Raw genomic sequence first — 18,510 nt, 5'->3', positions numbered from 1 at the left:
CGCCAACCCACTGGCATTCTTTGGGATGGTATATTGTTACAACTTAGTTAGAGGAGCAATCTCAATATTCTTTTTGCTGGTGGTTAGATTACCCTTTGGTGAATAGAGAATGTACTTGTCATGATCTTGTTTGCATAGAGGACGTCTCATACAGTTTAGCTTTTCCTTGTTCTGGGGGTTTAAGACACAGACCAGAGAGAGCTCGGCAGCGCCACCTATTGGTGGAGTCATAACACGGTGGCGCCTTAGCAATGCCGGTGGCCGCGCTGTTTGGTGATTCCGTTCAATCCCATCAGCGTTCCCGATAAAAGTCATGCTGCCTCCAGGAACTGTCATACTGGGACTCCTCTGGATCTGGGATCCTGCTTGATTTATTCTGAGGATCGGGGATCCTGCTTGATTTATTCTGAGGATCTGGGGTCCTGCTTTATTTATTCTAAGGTCCCCAGCTTCTGGCCCAGTGTGTGGATTCAAGAGCTGTTGATGGTTTGGTTCATATGTATATCAGATCTTCCTTAGGTTAAACGATAGTTGCACATCACATTAAACAACGATCACTGAAATCAGTTCACATAGCTCTGGCGGTCAAATGAGGCAGCTTCACTGCTACCCCAAGTTCCTTGATTAATCTCTCCTTTTTAAAACTTTTCATCTTTTGCCTATTTAGGGGGACAGTCTTTGTCTGTCTAGAGTTTCAGGGTAGCAAATAATTATGCAACTTAACACCTACGTAGGACATTAGGACACATTTTGGGAGGTTGTGGGTTAATGTGTCACTTTGTTGTTTGTCAGTCCCTAACAAGGGGCCTGGAACTTCTCTTTGAGACTGGCTTGAGATGCAGATAAAAGTGAGTTTAATCCAAGACTCTGGCAGATCCCTCTCCGGAAATCCCAGAGAGAAAGAGAGACAGAGAGAGAGAAGACCAACTCTTCCAATGATAAAGGTGGCAGCCATGTGACTGCAGGCGGCTCTGGGGTCTCCGGGGCAGCTGCACCCTCTGATGGGTGACAACAGACTTGCTCACACTGGCTGTCCCAAGGCTGGGAATCCACGAGCCTGTTCCTTGAACCTCATGCAGTTCGGATGCAGACCAGGTTTTCTCTGTGAGGGCAAACCGCGGAGGTGGGCTCTTCCATAGCACATTTGCATTATACGCAGAGTTTAAGGCTCATTACGAGATTGGGTACCTTTCTGGGCGTTTTGGCCATGATGGGCTAGAATGGAATAATATGGTGTGTGATGTAGGATTCTATCCAGATTGATGGAATAATGAACAAGGCTTTTAGAGGCAGGAACTACCTGTCTCACTAGGATGTCCACGGGGAAGCAGTTTTCGGAAAGGCAGCAGGAAGAAAGGAAGGGGAAATGTTCCGCAGTATGTGGGCCATAAGCACTGTCCTGGAAAAAGTGGAGTCGGGGAGGTGGTGTCCCTCCCTAAGACCACTTGCTCAGCCCTGCCCTCCGGGGCTCTGAGCTAAGAGCAGCAGATCCTAAATGACGCTGTGAGCCCCCTACCAAGTTACAAGCCCCGTAGGGTGGGGCTTTGGCACTTAGCCCCATGTTGACCGGCTGGCTCTGGCTGGGGGACAGGGCTCCGTGTCTTAGGCCCCACCAGCATTCGTGCTGGGCCTGGGGACTCGGCAGAACTCACCTGTGGCCTTGATATCTTTCCCAAGGCCAGCGCTGCTGCTGGCTGCAATCCCCAGAGGAGCCACCTTAGGACAAGGACCCATTTCCTCTCTCGGCACGCGGTTCTTCTCACCAGACCTGTTTCTCTAAAGGTGCGGAATTCCTTGCCAGCCTCCATGCTTCAGCACCTGGACACAGGTGGGGTGCAGGTGGAAGTGACCCGCATCTCCAGCGGCAGCGTCGTGGTGGAGTTCAACTTGCTGGTCATCGCAGACGTGGATGTCCGGGAGGTGTCTGCCACGTTCCTGGCCGCCTTTCAGAATGCCTCTCTGCTGGAGGTGGTCGGAGGTGACCCCTTCATAGTGGGTAAGCAGAGGCTGGACCCCGATGGAGGCTTGCTCTGCAAGGGAGAGGCAGTGAAATCCTAGCCACTGGCTTTGTTTCTGAGAGATGCGCCTCCTCTTGACGGCTTCCCTGCATTAGATGAAAATGCGAAACAGATAGGACCCTCATCACTCTTATTGCTCCTATGTTTTGTTTTTTTTTTTAAAAGGCTTAAGGGTTGAAAAATCTTCGGGTGAACCTGCAAAGATCCCCGGGGATGCTGCATCCTTTCTGCAGGCTGCATCCTGCCCCTCCCTCCTTTGCTGCTCTTTCATGGGCTGAGGGCAGACAGGTCCCTCTCTGCTGGCAGATTTCCTCCCAAGCACAGTTTCCAAGGAAACTGTGGAAAATCCTAGGAAAAATAATTGAAAAGAAAAGCAGGGAGAAAAAGCAATTTAGAGTCTCTTCTCATATTGTATTAGTCAGCTGGAGTTGTAACAAAATACCACGGATGGAAACAACAGACATTTATTTTCTCACAGTTCTAGAGGCTGGGAGTCCAAAGATCAAGGTGCCAGCTGATTTTGGTGAGGGCCCGCTCCTGACGTGTAGGCGGCCACCCTCCTGCTGTGTCCTCACATGGCCTTTCCTCTGTGTGTGTAGAGGGGGAGCGCTCTGCTGTCTCTTTTTATAAGGACATCAGTCCTGTCGGATCAGGGCCCCTCCCTAACGACCTCAGTTAACCTTAATTATCTCCTAAAGGGCCCACCTGCAAATGCAGTCACACTTGGGGTCAAGGCCTCAACACACAGTTGTTGAGGACACACAGTTCAGACCCTAGCACATAGCATGCCTGAGAATAAACGATAAAAGGCTTATAGTTATATGTATGGATGAAATCAAAGACAATATAGATGAATATTTTTCTGATCTTTGGAATGAGAAGGGTTAAGCCTGCAGAGGAAAAGTCTGGACTATTTGACTCTCTAAAAAGTTAAAGCTCTCATGTCAAACAAAACAGTCACCATTGTAAAGCAAGCAGTGAACCAAAAAGTAATTTCAACAATCTGATGAAGAATTATATCCTAAATAAAGAGCGATCACACACATTGGTAATAAAATACTAAGAACCCAATAGACACAGGCACAAAAGACCCAAATAGACCATGTGTGAAAGATGACTCCCACGCGACTAACAAAGATGGAAGAATCAAAGGCATTCCCATTAAAATGAGTTACTCTTTTTGCCCATCTACAAGGAATTTTTTTTTTTTAAAGATAATCCTGATAGGGAAGCAGCCCCTGCACACAGCGCTGGGAGAATAGGATTTGCTCACACTTCCTGGTATTTGTCAAGAGCTGTAAAAATGTTTCATCCACTTTGTTTTTCTTGGGTGTTTTTTACTTCGTGTTTTTGTTTTTTTAATTTTTAGTGGAGTAGAGTTGATTTACAATGTTGCGTTGGTTTCTGCTGTACAGCAAAGTGACTCAGTTCTACACATACATATATCCACTCTTTTTTAGATTATTTTCCCATATAGGTCATTACAGAGTATTGAATAGAGTTCCCTGTTCTATACAGCAGGTCTTTATTAGTTACCTATTTTATATATCGTAGTGTGTACATGTCAATCCCAATCTCCCAACTTATCCCTTCCTCACACCCTGGGAAACCATAAGTTTGTTTTTTTACATCTGTGACTCTATTTCTGTTTTGTAAGTAAGTTCACTTGTACCAATTTTTTAGATTCCACCGATAACCTATATCATATGGTGTTTGTCTTTCTTCCTTAATGTTTTATCCTGCTCATTGCATGTAGCCCATGTATCACAGCACTTATAGGACTCCATCCTAAGGAAACAGAACTCAGTGTGGACTATAGTTTACATGTAAAGACATTCATCTCAGTGCTACTTTAAAAGCAGAAGACTGGAAATAACCCACAGTCCCGTAATAGGGAAGATAGTAAGTCAATTTTGGTAATCCATGCCATGCACTGTCAGGCAATTATTAAAAATGAGGTTTGCTGAGATAGAAAATATTTCTGACCCAAGGAAATGGGATGGAAGCTGGACTCACATCTGTGTATAAAACGTGATCTTAGCTGCATTGCAGTCTGCCTTTCAAAAAGGCTGGAAAGGAATACACCAACATGCAAACACTTACATCTGGGAGGTGGCCTCATGGGAGCATTTTATTTTCTTTGCTAAGCTGTCCTGGTTTTTATCCATTTTCTGCAGTAAAGCCGCATGATGGTTCATAAGGTAAGTAACTGAACTTAGAGATGAAAGCAAGTGTGTGCCGGGGTCCCTCTGCCTGATACCAGGGTCCAGGTGGGGCCCATTGGTCTCCTGGTCTCCAGGCAGCTGAGGGGATGCTGAGCTGCCTTCACCCTCCCCCCTCCCATCCGCCCCCATCATTCTCCTTCCAGAACAGCCCCTGCAGACTTCCTGCCACCTGCCTCTCACCCCCATCCCCGGCAGAAAATCAGGGTACCACCCTGTCTCCCGAACCCTGCAGAACTGGCCATCTTTGCTATCATTTGATAATTTTAACCTTGGTTCCCGAGATGCAGGCTGCCTGTAAACAGTGGGCAGAGCCGCGATGCTCAAGCCTCCTGTGAGGGTTTCCTGTCTTGTTTCCTAAACGCTGCAGATTACGACGAGTGCGACAGAGGGGAGGATGACTGCGCCCCGGGCTCCTCCTGCCGCAACAGCCTGGGGTCCTTCACCTGCAGCTGCGAGGGAGGCACCCCCGACCTCCCCGTGGAATATTCTGGAAGACCCTGCGAAGGTAATAGTCTCAGGATCACCTTGTCTGGAGTACGCTCAGATAGTCTGTTCTTTGAAGGACGTTCGTCCCCAAAGTGCGTCTTTTCTAAACGAGATTGGCATATTTCTATGTCTTGGGCAAGTTTCTGTGTGTATGAACACGTGCAAGCATGCCTATGTGCACACGTGCATGTGTGTACACGCGTGCAGTGTTTGCAACGCACATGTGCACAATGCACGTGTGCACACACACGCACAATGCATATGTGCCCACGTGCATGCACGTGTGCAATGCCTGTGTGCACCGTGCATGTGTGTGCACGTGTGTGTACACGTGTGCAATGCCTGTGCCGCCCCATCCTTCCACATCCCTCCAGCCTTCTGGGTGGTGCCTCATCTCCAAGTGCTTCTTCTGATGCCCTTGATGAGAAAACATACATATCAACTCAGGTGCGTCCTCTCAGATGCTAAAAGATGATCTTGCAAAACATACAGCCTGTGTGACAAATGACACATGACATGGAAGCGTTTCCACTCAGACCCACTGTCCACGCAGCACTTTTCCCATTAAATGGGGCCTTCGTGGATTCACTGTTGACTCTGAGATGGCCCCTGCCATCCAGGGATCTGCGGTCAAGTAGAGGAGACATGTTTATAGGAGTGAACACAGTGTCTGAAGGAATATGGAATATGCTCTACTTGAGGCAGAAGCAGGAGGCCCCGAGGAGACTAAGTTGTTTCAGTCCCTTGAGTGTGGTCAGGGAAGGCTTCCTGGAAGAGGTGTCTTTGAGCTAGTCTTAAAGGATGGCTCCGACGGCACCAGCAGAGGGGGCTGCTGTGGGGCAGGGTGTGGTGGGTGGGTGCAACAGTAAGAACAGAGCTGTTGAAGGCGGGCATGGTCCAGGCACGCAGCGTGGGCTGGCTGCAGCGTGGTGCCTACAGGAGGTGGGTGGGAGAGAGGGGGAGTACCCCGCCCAGCGAGGCCGGGTGAGGCCAGTCGAGAAGGCTGTGAACGCCATGAGCAGGGGTTTGGACTGCATCTTGGGGCCGGGGAGCCAGGTGAGCAGCACCTTGAGATGAGAGGGCAGGTGCCGGGGCGGCAAGCAGCAGGGCCGGGCCATAGAGGAGGCTCAGGGAGGGCTGAGGTGTGTCCTGGGTCTGCCCTCCGAGGATGGTGGATGCTCTTACAGAGGCTCGTGTTCTTCTAGAGGTCGAAACCCAGCATGCTTTAGTGAAGCAGGAAGTTGGAGTAGGAACAAGGGACGCAAGGATCCAGAGAGTGAACTTCATTAACCCACTTTAGAGATAAGACTCAGGGGCCCCCAGGGGTGATGGCTGATCCCAAGCCCATGGGTGTCAGCCTGGGAGAGTCTGGGAGGGCAGGGGACCCCTCAGTTCCCCAGCCACGGGGGCCACGGTGAACCAAGGCAGGCCCAGCTGCCTGGGCTGGCAGGAACATGCAACACGCGTGTGTGTGGCTCTGCTGGCATGTGCGACCCCGGGGTGCACTGCTGCAGGGTGCAGAGTGGTCCGTCTGCTGTCTGCCCCCTGCCCCGCCCCCACCCTGTACCACGTCGCTGGCCAGGCTCACATGGCTGTCCCGAAGCACAGACCCACCCTATGCCTTTGTCTCCTCGTGTCTTGCAGGCGACTCTCCTGGCAACACACCCCAGACCACCGGCCCAGAGCAGCCCCCTACCCCAGAAGGACCTGGGGCTGCCTCTGTGCAGGGTGCCCGCCCAGCCCCCCAGGGCCTGTCCCCGCGGCTGAACCTGACCGGGGCCGTCAGGGTGCTCTGTGAGATCGAGAAGGTGGCCATCGCCATCCAGAAGCGCTTCCTGCAGCAGGAGTCCATCCCTGAATCCTCCCTGTACCTGGGACACCCGTCCTGCAATGTCAGCGACCACAACAGCACGCACGTGATCCTGGTGGCCGCGTGGGGCGAGTGCGGAACCGTCATGCAGAGTGTGAGGCCGGGCTCAGACCCACCATGGGGCGCGGGGAGGGGGCTCCGGGAGTCTGGATCTCGATCCGGGGAGGGTCCGTGTGTGGCCTGGGGGGCCAAGAAGACCCTGCACCCCGAGGCCTCCGACTCTAAGCGCAGGAGGACCCAGCCAAGGGTGAGAACAGGACCGACTCTCACCGGGGGCCCGGCTGCGCCCTGGTGCAGGGACTCTGGCGGAAAGTCAGGGTTGACAAAAGCCTCCCAGTGATTTTGATGCACAGGCGGGATGGAGAGCCAGTGGGGGGAAGAAAGGGCACGAAAGCCGGGAGCCTGTGCGTGAACGTGTGTGCCTGTGTACTCGTGTGCACGCATATGAAAACATGTTCGCGTGCATGTGCGTAGGTGAGTGAGCGTGTGTGTGTGCACGCGTGCACGTGTATAAGAACGTGTCCGTGTGCATGTATGTCGGCGAGCGTGTGTGTGTGTGCGTGTGGGAGTGTGTTTGTGCAAAATGTGTGAATGGTTGTGTGTGCCCGTGCATTGGTGGGGATGCCTCCCACACGTGCTGGGGTGACTCTGGGCTGGGGGTCCTGGGCCCATGTCAGCATCTCTAGTTTGCAGCGTTCGTCACGTTGTGGGCTGATGGCTCCAGGTCCTGTGTCTTCAAATGCTGCCTCTAGGCCACAGTGACACTCCTGCACCCCTCACCCCCCATCCTTCCCGCTCCCCACGCTTGGCCCCTGCTTTCAAGGCCACGCCAGGCAGACGCAGCACCTTCCATGGGTTCAGCCAGTGCTGGGCACGGGGGAACGGAAGCAGCATCGGGCGGTGTTGTCCCTGGAGAGACGTGAGGTCCTGGCACAGGAGGTGCCATAACCCAGTAGAGCAGGGTGGGGCTGGGCTTCCTGGGCCTGGGGGTAGGGGGAAGGGCCTTCTGGAAGGAGGCTGAAGTGGTCCCAAGGGGTGTACGGGGGGTGCACCACGACCCCAGGGGGCAAGTGCAGATAGCTGGATGAGGGAGGCCAGAAATGGGGGAGGATTTACAAGGTGGAGGGTGTCTGAGTGGCTCTGGCCAGTGGGACGGCTGGGTCCTGGGTGGGACGGTGGCCCAAAGGGGAAGGGTCTCCTGTGGGAGGTGGGCTGGGGGAGGGTCTCAGCAGGGGCCCAGCCGTGGCACTGTGGGGAAGGTGGTCCTCAGGGATGCTGTGCTGCTGGGCGGGGGGGGGGCTGAGGGTCTTCGGCTTTGCTTCCTAGCACAGGGGTGGAGAGGGAACAGGGCCTTGAGAACCCCAAGGACCTGCTGGCTGGGTATCTAGCCCCCTCATCACCCCCAGGTCAGGTATTGTCATCCACGTTTAACCAGTGGGACCTGGAGGCTCACCAAGGTCTATGGGGCCAGTGGTCAAGGTCAAGGTCTCCTGGCCTCCAAGGACCAGCCCTGAGGCCTCTGCAACTCTGCCTCTCCAGGGGCCTCGACGGCACGGGGTGGGCAAGGGACCATCACTCTCAGAGGCTCTGGTTGGAGCGCTGGGTGAGCTCCCTCGTGGGGCAGGTGAGCCCAGGCACTGGATGGGCTAGGCTTGCTGATGACCCCAGGTCAAGGGCCCAGGGAGGGGACATCGTGGGCTGAAAGGCTCAGAGCTGGTGTGGGCTTCAGTAGGAAGAGCCCTGGGGAGGGGAGGCAGGGGAGACACAGTGGGAGACTTCTCGCAGAAGAGACCCGGGAAGGGCAGGCAGGGGACACGGGGCACGGGGGCAAAGGCAGCTCCAAGGTACCAGCCTGCCTGGAGGCCAGACCCAGGGCGAGGGCTGGCCAGGCAGCTGGAAGACCACGCGCACCTGTGGGCCCGGCTGGCTGCCCTCAGGCGTGATTCCACCTTCCCCTTGACGGGAGTGGGGTGGCCCTGAGACCCACACACAGGGCCGCTGGGTTGACGGACCAACCAGGACGTTTCCAGTGACCACAGCCTTCGTCAGTCCCCCTCCAACCCCTTCAGCCAGCACAGCTGAAAAATAACCAGGGTTTGGCTTCTCTTTCTTAAAGATTCCTAAGACTCTCACCTGGAGGTGGGCGCGCAGAGAGGGGGTGAGCAGCCATGGTGGGGGGCGCAGAGTGCGGGGGACCGCAGCTTCTGGGCGACTTCAGTTCTGAGCCAGAGTCTGCACACAAGCTGGCGGGATCGGGCACAGGTGTTGGCAGAGCTGCTGCTGTGGTTCTCAGGTCCACGTTGGTGCAGGACCTACAGACCTCAAGTGAGAGATGCTAGAAAATAAGACACTCTTGCCGGCAGTGCTCAGGTGCGATGGGCTGGCCAGGCTGCACTCGGGGGAGTCAGCACCTCCTACACGGAGGCACAGACATAAGGCTGCAGGGGTCGGCTCTCCAACTTGCTTGTTTTTCCGAGCTAGACAAACACCTGGTTTAGCAATTAAATTCAGTAAAATTCAGGGTCCTTTCAGAGCAGAGGGAAATTCATCTCTTATGAGTCATCCAGGCCCTGGAAACCACAGGAGCTCTTCTTTGTTTTGAAATTTGTCAAAAACTAAGATTCCCCCTGGAGACTTACTTACACAAATACAACAGATTACGTACAGTTAGCAGGTTCTTCCTCCTTTTTGGGGAGAAGGGGGTTAAATTTTATCGACCTCCTTGTTTTTAAAAAAAGTGAAATTTAAGGTCTCAGTTTAATGTACTATATACATCAAACTATGTTTCATACTATCTATGTTTACGTTAAATTTAAGGTCTCACCTCTCAGTTTGATATACCATATTCAGACGGTTTAGAGTATGTCTAGGAAGAGAGAAATTAGCCCGTGCCCCAAAGAGTCACGAAGTACAGAATTATCTTCATAAGTACGTGTAAAATTCTTGTGAAGATAGCAGGGGATTGTCCAGGTTTTCTGAGGCATTTTTCAAAGTGAGTCAAGGCACGTAATGTCCACCACTGTGAGGACACATGTTCTAAACTTGGTGCCTCTAATACAGCCCATCCGAGATGTGGCTTCATGGCTATTGTAAAACTAAATGTGCTGAATGAGGGTCTGCTTCTGAGCTGAAGAAACCACAGGACCTGTAAACATCACGCAGATAATTAAAAATATGAGCTATGAACACAAGCACTTTATTTTAAAAAGCACACAAAGAAGATAGCGTCAATTCAAAAGTGTTTCAATGTTTCCGTTTTGGATCGTTCAATTAAGAACCTATACACCTTTGTGCCCAGAAGCTGATGCATCAAGAGTCTCTACCAAGGAAAATGAATTCTAAAAATTATTATGACTGTCAATCATTCTAATTTCAGCATTTGTATAAAAACTTAGAGAGACTAATAATAACCAAGAGCTAAAGATTCTTTTTAAAAGGGTTTTTATTCCAGTTTTATTGAGATGTAATTGACATACAGACTGTATAAGTTTCAGGTGTACAGCATGATGATCTGACTTAATACATCATGAAATGATTATTACAGTTTAAATGAACATCTGTCATCTCATATAGATACAAAATTAAAGAAATAGAAAAAAACTTTTTCCTTGGGGTAAGAGCTCTGAGGATTTACCCTCTTCACCACTTTCATGTATAAAGTACAGCAGTGCTAATTATATTTATCATGTTGTACATGACATCCCTAGTACTTCTTTATCTTATAACTGGAAGTTTGTACCTTTTGACCACCTTCATCCAATTCCCCCTCCCTCACTGCTTCCTCTGGTGACCACAAATCTGACCTCTTTTTCTGTGGGTTTGTTTGTTTGTTTCTGAAGTATAATTGACCTGCAACACTGTGTTAGTTCCTGTTACACAACATAGTGATTCATGTTTCTATGAATTTCAAAATGATCACCACGGTAAGTCTAGCTCTGATATATCACCAAACAAAGATATTACATGATTATTGACTATATTCCCCACACTGTACACTTCATACCCATGACTCATTTATTTTGTAACTAGAAGTTTTTACCTCTTAATCTCCGTCACCTATTCCTCTCATCCTCCCCCCCTTCCTTCTGGCAACCACCTGTTCTCTGTATCTATAACTGTTTCAGTTTTGTTATGTTTGTTCATTTGTTTTGTTTTTTTTAGCTTCCACATATAAGGGGTAACATACAGTGTTTGTCTTTTTCTATCTGACTTATTTCACTTAGCATAATACCCTCTAGGTCCATCCATGTTGCTACAAATGGCAAGATTTCATTCTTTTATATGGCTGAGTAGTATTCCATTATATATATATATATATATATATATATATATATGTATAAATATGTATATATTTCAGATCCTCTGCCCAGTTTTTTAATTAGGTTGTTTGTTTTTTGATGTTGAGTTATATGTGTTCTTTGTATGTTTTGGATATTAATCCCTTATCAGATATATTATTTGCAAATATCTTCTCCCATTCAGTAGGTGGCCTTTTTTGTTTTGTTGATAGTTTCCTTGATTGTGCAAGTTTTAGTTTATGTAGTACCATTTGTTTATTTTTGCTTTTGTTTCCCTTGCCTGAGGAGACATATCAAAAAAAATATTACTAAGACTGATGTCAAACAGCATACTGCCTATGTTTTCTTCTAGAAGTTTTATGGTTTCAGGTCTTACATTTAAGTCTTTAATCCATTTTGAATTTATTTTTGTGCATGGTGTGAGTGAGAAGTCCAGTTTGATTCTTTTGCATGTAGCTGTCCAGTTTCCCCAACACCGTTAATTGGAGAAGCTGACTTTTCCCTATTGTATATTTTTTTTTTTTTGCCTCCTTTCTTGTAGATTAATTGTCCATATAAGTGTAGGTTGATTCCTGGGCTCTCTGTTCTGTTCCCTTGATCTGTGTGTCTGTTTTGTGCCAGTACCATGCTATTTTGATTACTGTAGCTTTGTAGTATAGTCTAAAGCCAGGAAGTGAGATACTTCCAGCTTTGCTCTTCTTTCTAAAGATTGTTTTGTCTATTTGGGGTCTTTTGTGTTTCCATACCAATTTTAGAATTTTTTTGTTCTAGCTCTGTGGAAAATGCCATTGGTATTTTGATAAGGATTGCACTGAATCTGTAGATTGCCCTGGGTAGCATGGTAATTTTAAAAATATTAATTCTTCCAATCCATTAATACGTATATCTGTCCATCTATTTGTGTTGTCTTCAGTTTCTTTCATCAGTGTCTTACAGTTTTCTGAGTACAAGTCTTTTTACCTCCTTAGTTAGATTTATTCCTAGTTATTTTATTTTTTTGATGTGATTGTAAATGAGGTTCTTTTCTCTTTCTGATAGTTTGTTGTTAGTGTACAGAAATGCAACAGATTTCTCTATATTAATTTTGTTTCTGCAACTTTACCAAATTCATAGATGAGGTTTTTTGGTGGTGTCTTTAGGATTTTCTATGTATGGTATCATGTCATCTTCAAACAGTGACAGTTTTTTTTGTTTGTTTTAATGAGAGCCCTGGGTCACACAGCTGTCTTCTTGCTATAACCTCACATGGAAGAAGGGACAAGGGAGTTCTCTGGGGTCTCTTTTGTAAGGGCACTAATCACCCCCAAAGGCCCTACCTCCGAATACTATCACACTGGGGATTAGGTTTCAACAGACAGGTTTTATGGGGACACAAGCATTGGGTCAACCCAGCAGGAAGCTCGCAGGACAAAACAGCCATTCCTTTATATGTCCTCATCCTTTTAGCCCTGAAGCAGCCTGCCCTGGGAAGGGCATGATCTCAGGTGAGGCTGGCCCTGAAGAAGCTGACAGTTGGAGGCCATCTGCTGACTGCACAGCTCACAGCTGGGCAGCAAGTCTTTCCTTGAAGAGGGATCTGAATGGGACATCTCTGTGTCTACCAGAGTCTACCTCTTGAATAGTGACAGTTTTACTTCTTCCTTTCCAATTTGGATTCCTTTTATTTCTTTTTCTTTTCTGATTGCTGTGGCTGGGACTTCCAATACTATGTTGAATAAAAGTGGTGACAGTGAGCATCCTTGTCTTATTCCTGACCTTAGAGGAAATGCTTTTAGCTTTTCACCATTGAGTATGATGTTCAAGAGGCATAGACTCTTTGATGTAAACAACTTTATCAGTTTGTCCAGGTCTGTTTAATATGTACACAAGGAAAATGCACTTGTTCTATAATTTCTTAAAAAACAGCCAGTAAGGAGTAGATGCAGTAGCTGTAGAAGGAAAGAGAATCAAAAAGTCTTTCTATTCAGGGACTTTCAGATCATTGGAGAGTAGACAATTCCTTTCCTGCTCCTCCAAGCTTTGCCCTACAGATGACGTTTTGTTCTCAGACCCACTCATGTCAAGGCTTATTTGGCCATTAGATTTCTCGTCTGTCAGATGCACAGGTTCCATTAGCATTGTTAGTGTCAAAATTTCTATTTTCAGCAAACGCTCTACTGGCAACCTTATCAGGATTAGACCCTTTGTCATATAGCTCGTACTCTGCTTTGCTCTTCCATCCTCCAAGAAGTCCAATAACTTCTACTTTACTTGGCTGTGTATTTCTACAAACTCTAATCCACACTTCTTTACTGGCATAATTTTCAACCATGCCTCTTGTTTCCTCTTCATTCGATGGCTCTGATTTACCTATTTCACACAAAATTCCCCTTTTCTAGTTCTAAACTGTTAAGGCCAGCGACTTTAACAGAAGCAGGGCAATGCCCACTACCAGTCATTATGCATAGTAAGCATTACAACCACAGGTCATCTAGGCTGTCCTTGACTGGCCCCGTGCTCTGTTCTTCTAGTGACACTTTTGGAGATGTCAGTAAGGGGTGTTGATCTTGTAGAGGCCACCACCAGGACAATCAAACTCCAAGCCACTAGCAAGTAAAGCACTTCAAATAGGTGGTTACAACTTCAGGCATTTTGTCAAACAAAATGTTTAGCTTCAGTATAATGGTGGCAATTTTCACAGACATTTTAATCTCTTCCTACAATGCTCTCCACTGAATCAAATGATGAAATTGCCCATCTCAGGGTCTTCATCACTATTTTTGGCTCTGGAGAAATTTTGGAGCTCTCTTTGATGTTGGCAAGCCCATCTTCTTGTACTGGTATACAACTGCCTGAAAATCTTCTCTTTTTCCTGATAAACGTTCACATTCTGAGTATCCAGTCCTTAATACCAGCTGACCTTGGCAGCATTTCTCTAGCATGAAACTGATTAGCTCTGCACTTTTTTTTTAATGGCCTTAACCTCATTAACGCTAACGGGCATCACAATTCTCCCTGGAGACTTGTGTCCACAGGCAAGAGCTGTGTTATCATTTCACACCCCTGAGTCCTCTTCCAGACCACATTCATTTCCTTTAGGTTGCCCTCCGGACCCTTGGTTCTGTGTTAGTGTCCCTAGAATTAGAAAGAATGCAGTTTGATGAGTCGCAGACTTTAACCGATTTATTTTAACTCGATTTCTTTGCTAAGGGCTAGCTCTCTAATTTTCAGAAGTGTACTTGGGGATTATTTGGGGAAGAATCTCATCTATTGTTTGGGGTATCGTCTGATCTAGTTTGTCTCTGGTTCTCTTTTAATGAAGAAAGCGGGTACAGGAAGTAGGCTAAACCGGACGTCACGACGTTATGTTCTCTTTTGCAATTTATACTGGGAAAAAGTTGTCAAGGTTTTCATATTTGGGGGGATAAGCTTTAAACAACCCCTGCACCCAGAACTGTGGTCCGTAGACATGTTGGGGGCCTGCTGGGGCCCGGGAGCTCACTCATTTCCCGTCTGCGTTCAGAACATGACGAATACGGTGGTGAGGACCACGCTGAGGAATGACCTGTCCCCAGAGGGCATCATCCATCACCTGAAAATCCTGAGCCCTATCCACTGCGCCTTCCAGAATGACCTCCTGACGTCATCGGGCTACACCCCGGAGTGGGGGTAAGTGCAGAGGCGTCTCCCCAATTCCCTGCAGCTCACGTTCCTCCCAGCACCATCACTTGGGGGTTTCTTTAGGGTTTTAATCACTTGAGGACCCTTCTGAGAGACTGAACATACAAAAGGCAGTGGCCAAGACTTGATTAATAACTTCCTATTTTTCTCAAACAGTAGGTCTACTGGAACAACAGCAGGAAAGGAACACAGACTCCTGGTGCCTGCCCGCTGAGGGGCTCTTAGCCAGCTTCCCTAGATTTGTCCCCATCTCCAGTTTAGAACCAACCAGGGAAAGCCACATCTGTTCCCCTAGCCAGTCACGTAGGACGCCCCCATCAGGGCATGCCTCTCTCCCCCTTTCCCCTGTGAAGCTCACCCCTCCTCTGCCTGCCTTTGAGTCTCCACTAAACTCTAGTGACTGGGGCTGACCCCAGCTCTAGCCAGCTCAAAAAAAAATAGCCTTTCTTTTCTTGTTCTCATTTGGGTGGTCTTCTTTTAATTCCATCTTTCTTTGGAGTATTTTGGGGAGAAAAGGGAACAGGAGGGTCACAGAAGCAGACCCCCGCCCGCAAATGCTCCCTCTTGCAGGGTTTACACCGTCATCGAGGACCTCCATGGCGCTGGGAGTTTTGTCACTGAAATGCAGTTATTTATTGGAGACTCTCCTATTCCTCAAAATTATACCGTGTCTGCCAGTGATGACGTCAAGATTGAAGTAGGGCTCTATAAACAGAAAAGCAACCTCAAGGTGGTCCTGACCGAGTGCTGGGCAACGCCATCCAGCAATGCCAGGGACCCGGTCATGTTTGGCTTCATTAACAACAGGTAGGGGTACCCACCCCCTCTGTGTAGCCTTCTTTGGACCCTCTGAATTTCCAGACACGCATGGATGCAGACCCGGGTTTTAGGTGGCACCCTCAGGAGACCCTCCTCTTGGTAACCGGAGATCTAGCCATCCTTGCCTTCTTGTAGCCTAGTGGGGATGCTCCGTGTGCACTCAGGTGCACGGTAAGGAAACTCACCTGGGAACAAGGACAGGAGGGCAAGTTTAGAACTAATGAGTCACTTTGTCTCTTCCCAGCTGCCCTATCCCCAATACACACACGAATGTGATTGAGAACGGGAACTCCAACAAGGCCCAGTTTAAGCTGAAAATCTTTTCCTTCATCAACAACTCCATAGTCTATCTGCACTGCAAACTCCGCATCTGCATGGAATCCCCTGGAACCACGTGCAAAATAGTAGGTGTTTTGCTGTTCTAAACCTCTGGACTCACCCTCTTTGTTATGAGGAGGGTTGCTCTGTGATCAGAAGCCCAGGGCCTGGGCATTTCTGGGGCCAGAGTTCAGGGAGGAGGTGCTGGGCCCTGCAGACTTGGCCCTTAAAAGACATGAAATGAGGTTTTAATGGTGGGCAGTCCTGGGTGAGGACCAGTGTCGCTGGGGGGCTAACTTGAGTCCTTCCTTAGACCTTACCATTCCACTGGCCATCACATCAGACCTTCCTTGTCATGGTGCTGTAATGCTTCTCCTTCGAGGTGATCGAATGCATACTTAGGTGTAAAAATGTTATTTTAATTTGAAATTATTTTTAGCAAGTCGGTGGCACACTGCTGAATCCTAGCCACTGGGTTATTTAATCAGGTTTTTGTTCTTTCCCGTTCAGCATTTATGCTGGGATTATGAATAACTTTACATTCTCATTTCCTCAGAACTTTGAATTTGAAATGTGCTTTGCACTTCTGGGTTGGAGAGTTATTCTTCATCCACAGACAAGTATGTGAAGTGACTGTCATGTGTCACCTGTGGTTGGGGAAAGCATGGAGGGCTCTGTTGGCCTTTGGTTCAGCAACTGCATATTTCTCTCTCCTTTGGGGACACGTTTGTTCCTGTGCTCCTTATAAATATTGGGCAGTTTTCCTGGGTGATCAGGGCCAACCATCAGTCAGGATGCACAGCAGAAGAAATCCAGTGAGCCCTGATTTTGCTGTCACTTTTTCTCAAACAGCAGGTCTACTGGAACAACAGCAGGAAAGGAACACAGACTCCTGGTGCCTGCCTGCTGAGGGGCTCTGAGCCTGCATCAGCCCCTTAGAAACCCTAGGGTGTTAATGACCACGACAGCTTTGACAGGGAGCGGCCGGTTCTCAAATTCTCTACACTATGAGCTTCACGTATTTCTTTCCAAGCTCCTCTAGGATGGGTGTTGTACTGGTTTCCTGGGGCTGCTGTAACGAAGTACCGCAGGCTGGGCTGCTTAAATAACATAAATCTACCCTTGCACAGTCTAGAGTCTGGAAGTCCGAGATCAAGGTGTCGTCGGCTGGGCCGTTCCTTGTGAGGCTGTGGGAGAATCTGTTCCAGGTCCAGCTCCCTGACTGATCGATGTCACCTTCTCCCTGTGTCTTCACATGTCTTCCCTCTGTGCATATCTGTGTCTGTGTTCAAATGTCCTCTTTTTGCAAGAACACAGTCCTATTGGATTAGGGCCACCCTACTCACCTCATCTTAAGGTGATCATCTGTGAAGACCCTATTTCCAGGTAAGGTCACGTCCACAGGTGCTGAGGTTAGGACTGCAACATCTTTTGGGGGACACGATGCACCCTATAGCAGGTGTATGGTAGACAGATTCTATCATGTCATTGAAACTTTTCATCAGGCCCAGGTGTTAAAAGGAGCAGGTGTCTGCCACGGGCTGTGGAGAACAAAGGGTGACTCTGAGATGATGACCCCAGGGGCCAAGGGGCCAGAGCTGGAAACTGGAGACAGTACAGGGGGCTACATCTTGCTTCCTCCAACCCTCCTGCTGCCCAGCCCTCCCCCATCCAGTTGGGCACCCTGCCTGCACAGCCCCGAGGCCCAGGTGGTCCAACCTCCCCCTTCCTCCTTCTCCCCTGACCAAGCTCATCCATCGTGACTTGACGTTTCCGGCAGGAAGGAACATGTACGAATCAGAGTATCAACCCTGATAGTGGACACATTTCTCATAAACATTGTTCAGCTAATTTGTACTTCTTCTCCTTTTAAAATTACAGAACTGCGACGACTTTAGGTCACTGAGAAATGGTGAGCCCTCTGCAACGCACCAGATGTCCTGGGGACCCCTGATTCGATCCGAAGGTGAGCTGGTGACTTGGTTTAGACAACTAAACTTGGGTATTGATTCAGAAACTGCTAGCTGTCCCCAAATATCTGTTTTCTTCTCCTTCCATGGTAATAGAACCCCCAGTTTTTAGGGGACAGGTGGCTGCCAGGAATAAACACTATAATTCCAAACTGACCTTACAGCAAGAGTGGCCATATGAGTGAGCTCTGGCTAATGAGATGCAAAAGAGAGTGTCAAGTGACAACTTTTTTTTTTAACATCTTGATTGGAGTATAATTGCTTTACAATGGTGTGTTAGTTTCTGCTGTATAACAAAGTGAATCAGTTATACATATACATATATCCCCGTATCTCCTCCCTCTTGCGTCTCCCTCCCACCCTCCCACCCCTCTAGGTGGTCACAAAGCACTGTGTGCCTGCCTTATAAACATCCGGTACCCACCCGGCTGCCTGACATTCAGGGGAGGCAGCTGCAGGCAGCCTCCATCTGGGGGCATGAGCACCGTGGAGGCGGGAGCCGGGAGCCCCAGGACACCGTGGAGCGAAGCTGCAGGGCCAGGCCTGGGCTCTGACCTCCGATGTTTATGCCAGAAAGAAATAAGCTTCCATTTTCTTTGTCGCTGCTATTTTGGGTTTTTCTCTTCCTTTCGGCTAAACCTAATCCCAGTTGACTTTCCTTTTTTATTGTTTTTCTTCCTAACTTGGATGGCCCTCCTTGCCCCTCTATTTTCCCATACAGGAACTTCCGGGTTTTGGATGCAGGCTGTAAACCGGGATGGGTGTGCTAACCAGGGCTTGGGAAGGGAGGTCTTCTGTTTTTTGGGGTTTTTTTTGCGGTACGCGGGCCTCTCACTGCTGTGGCCT

The 18,510-nt window shown here is 48.6% G+C and overlaps 1 protein-coding gene and 1 pseudogene across 1 annotated transcript in view; one reads left to right on the top strand and one right to left on the bottom strand.

The window, feature by feature from the left end:
• UMODL1 (uromodulin like 1) overlaps positions 1-18,510 on the top strand; it is a 61,442-nt gene that overhangs the window by 38,337 nt on the left and 4,595 nt on the right. Inside the window, exons 15-21 of the mRNA XM_029214959.1 lie at positions 1,783-1,996; positions 4,611-4,748; positions 6,374-6,693; positions 14,400-14,545; positions 15,128-15,364; positions 15,621-15,780; positions 17,576-17,660. Coding sequence (XP_029070792.1) covers positions 1,783-1,996; positions 4,611-4,748; positions 6,374-6,693; positions 14,400-14,545; positions 15,128-15,364; positions 15,621-15,780; positions 17,576-17,660 — 1,300 coding nt within the window. The remainder of the gene's footprint in view (positions 1-1,782; positions 1,997-4,610; positions 4,749-6,373; positions 6,694-14,399; positions 14,546-15,127; positions 15,365-15,620; positions 15,781-17,575; positions 17,661-18,510) is intronic.
• LOC114890730 lies at positions 12,782-14,382 on the bottom strand (annotated as a pseudogene).

Source organism: Monodon monoceros, unplaced genomic scaffold (genome assembly GCF_005190385.1).
Source record: "Monodon monoceros isolate NGI ecotype Baffin Bay Population unplaced genomic scaffold, NGI_Narwhal_1 Super_Scaffold_11, whole genome shotgun sequence".
Lineage (NCBI taxonomy): Eukaryota > Metazoa > Chordata > Mammalia > Artiodactyla > Monodontidae > Monodon > Monodon monoceros.
The sequence above is the reverse complement of the archived record's forward strand: the minus strand, read 5'-3'. Positions and strand labels throughout refer to the sequence as shown.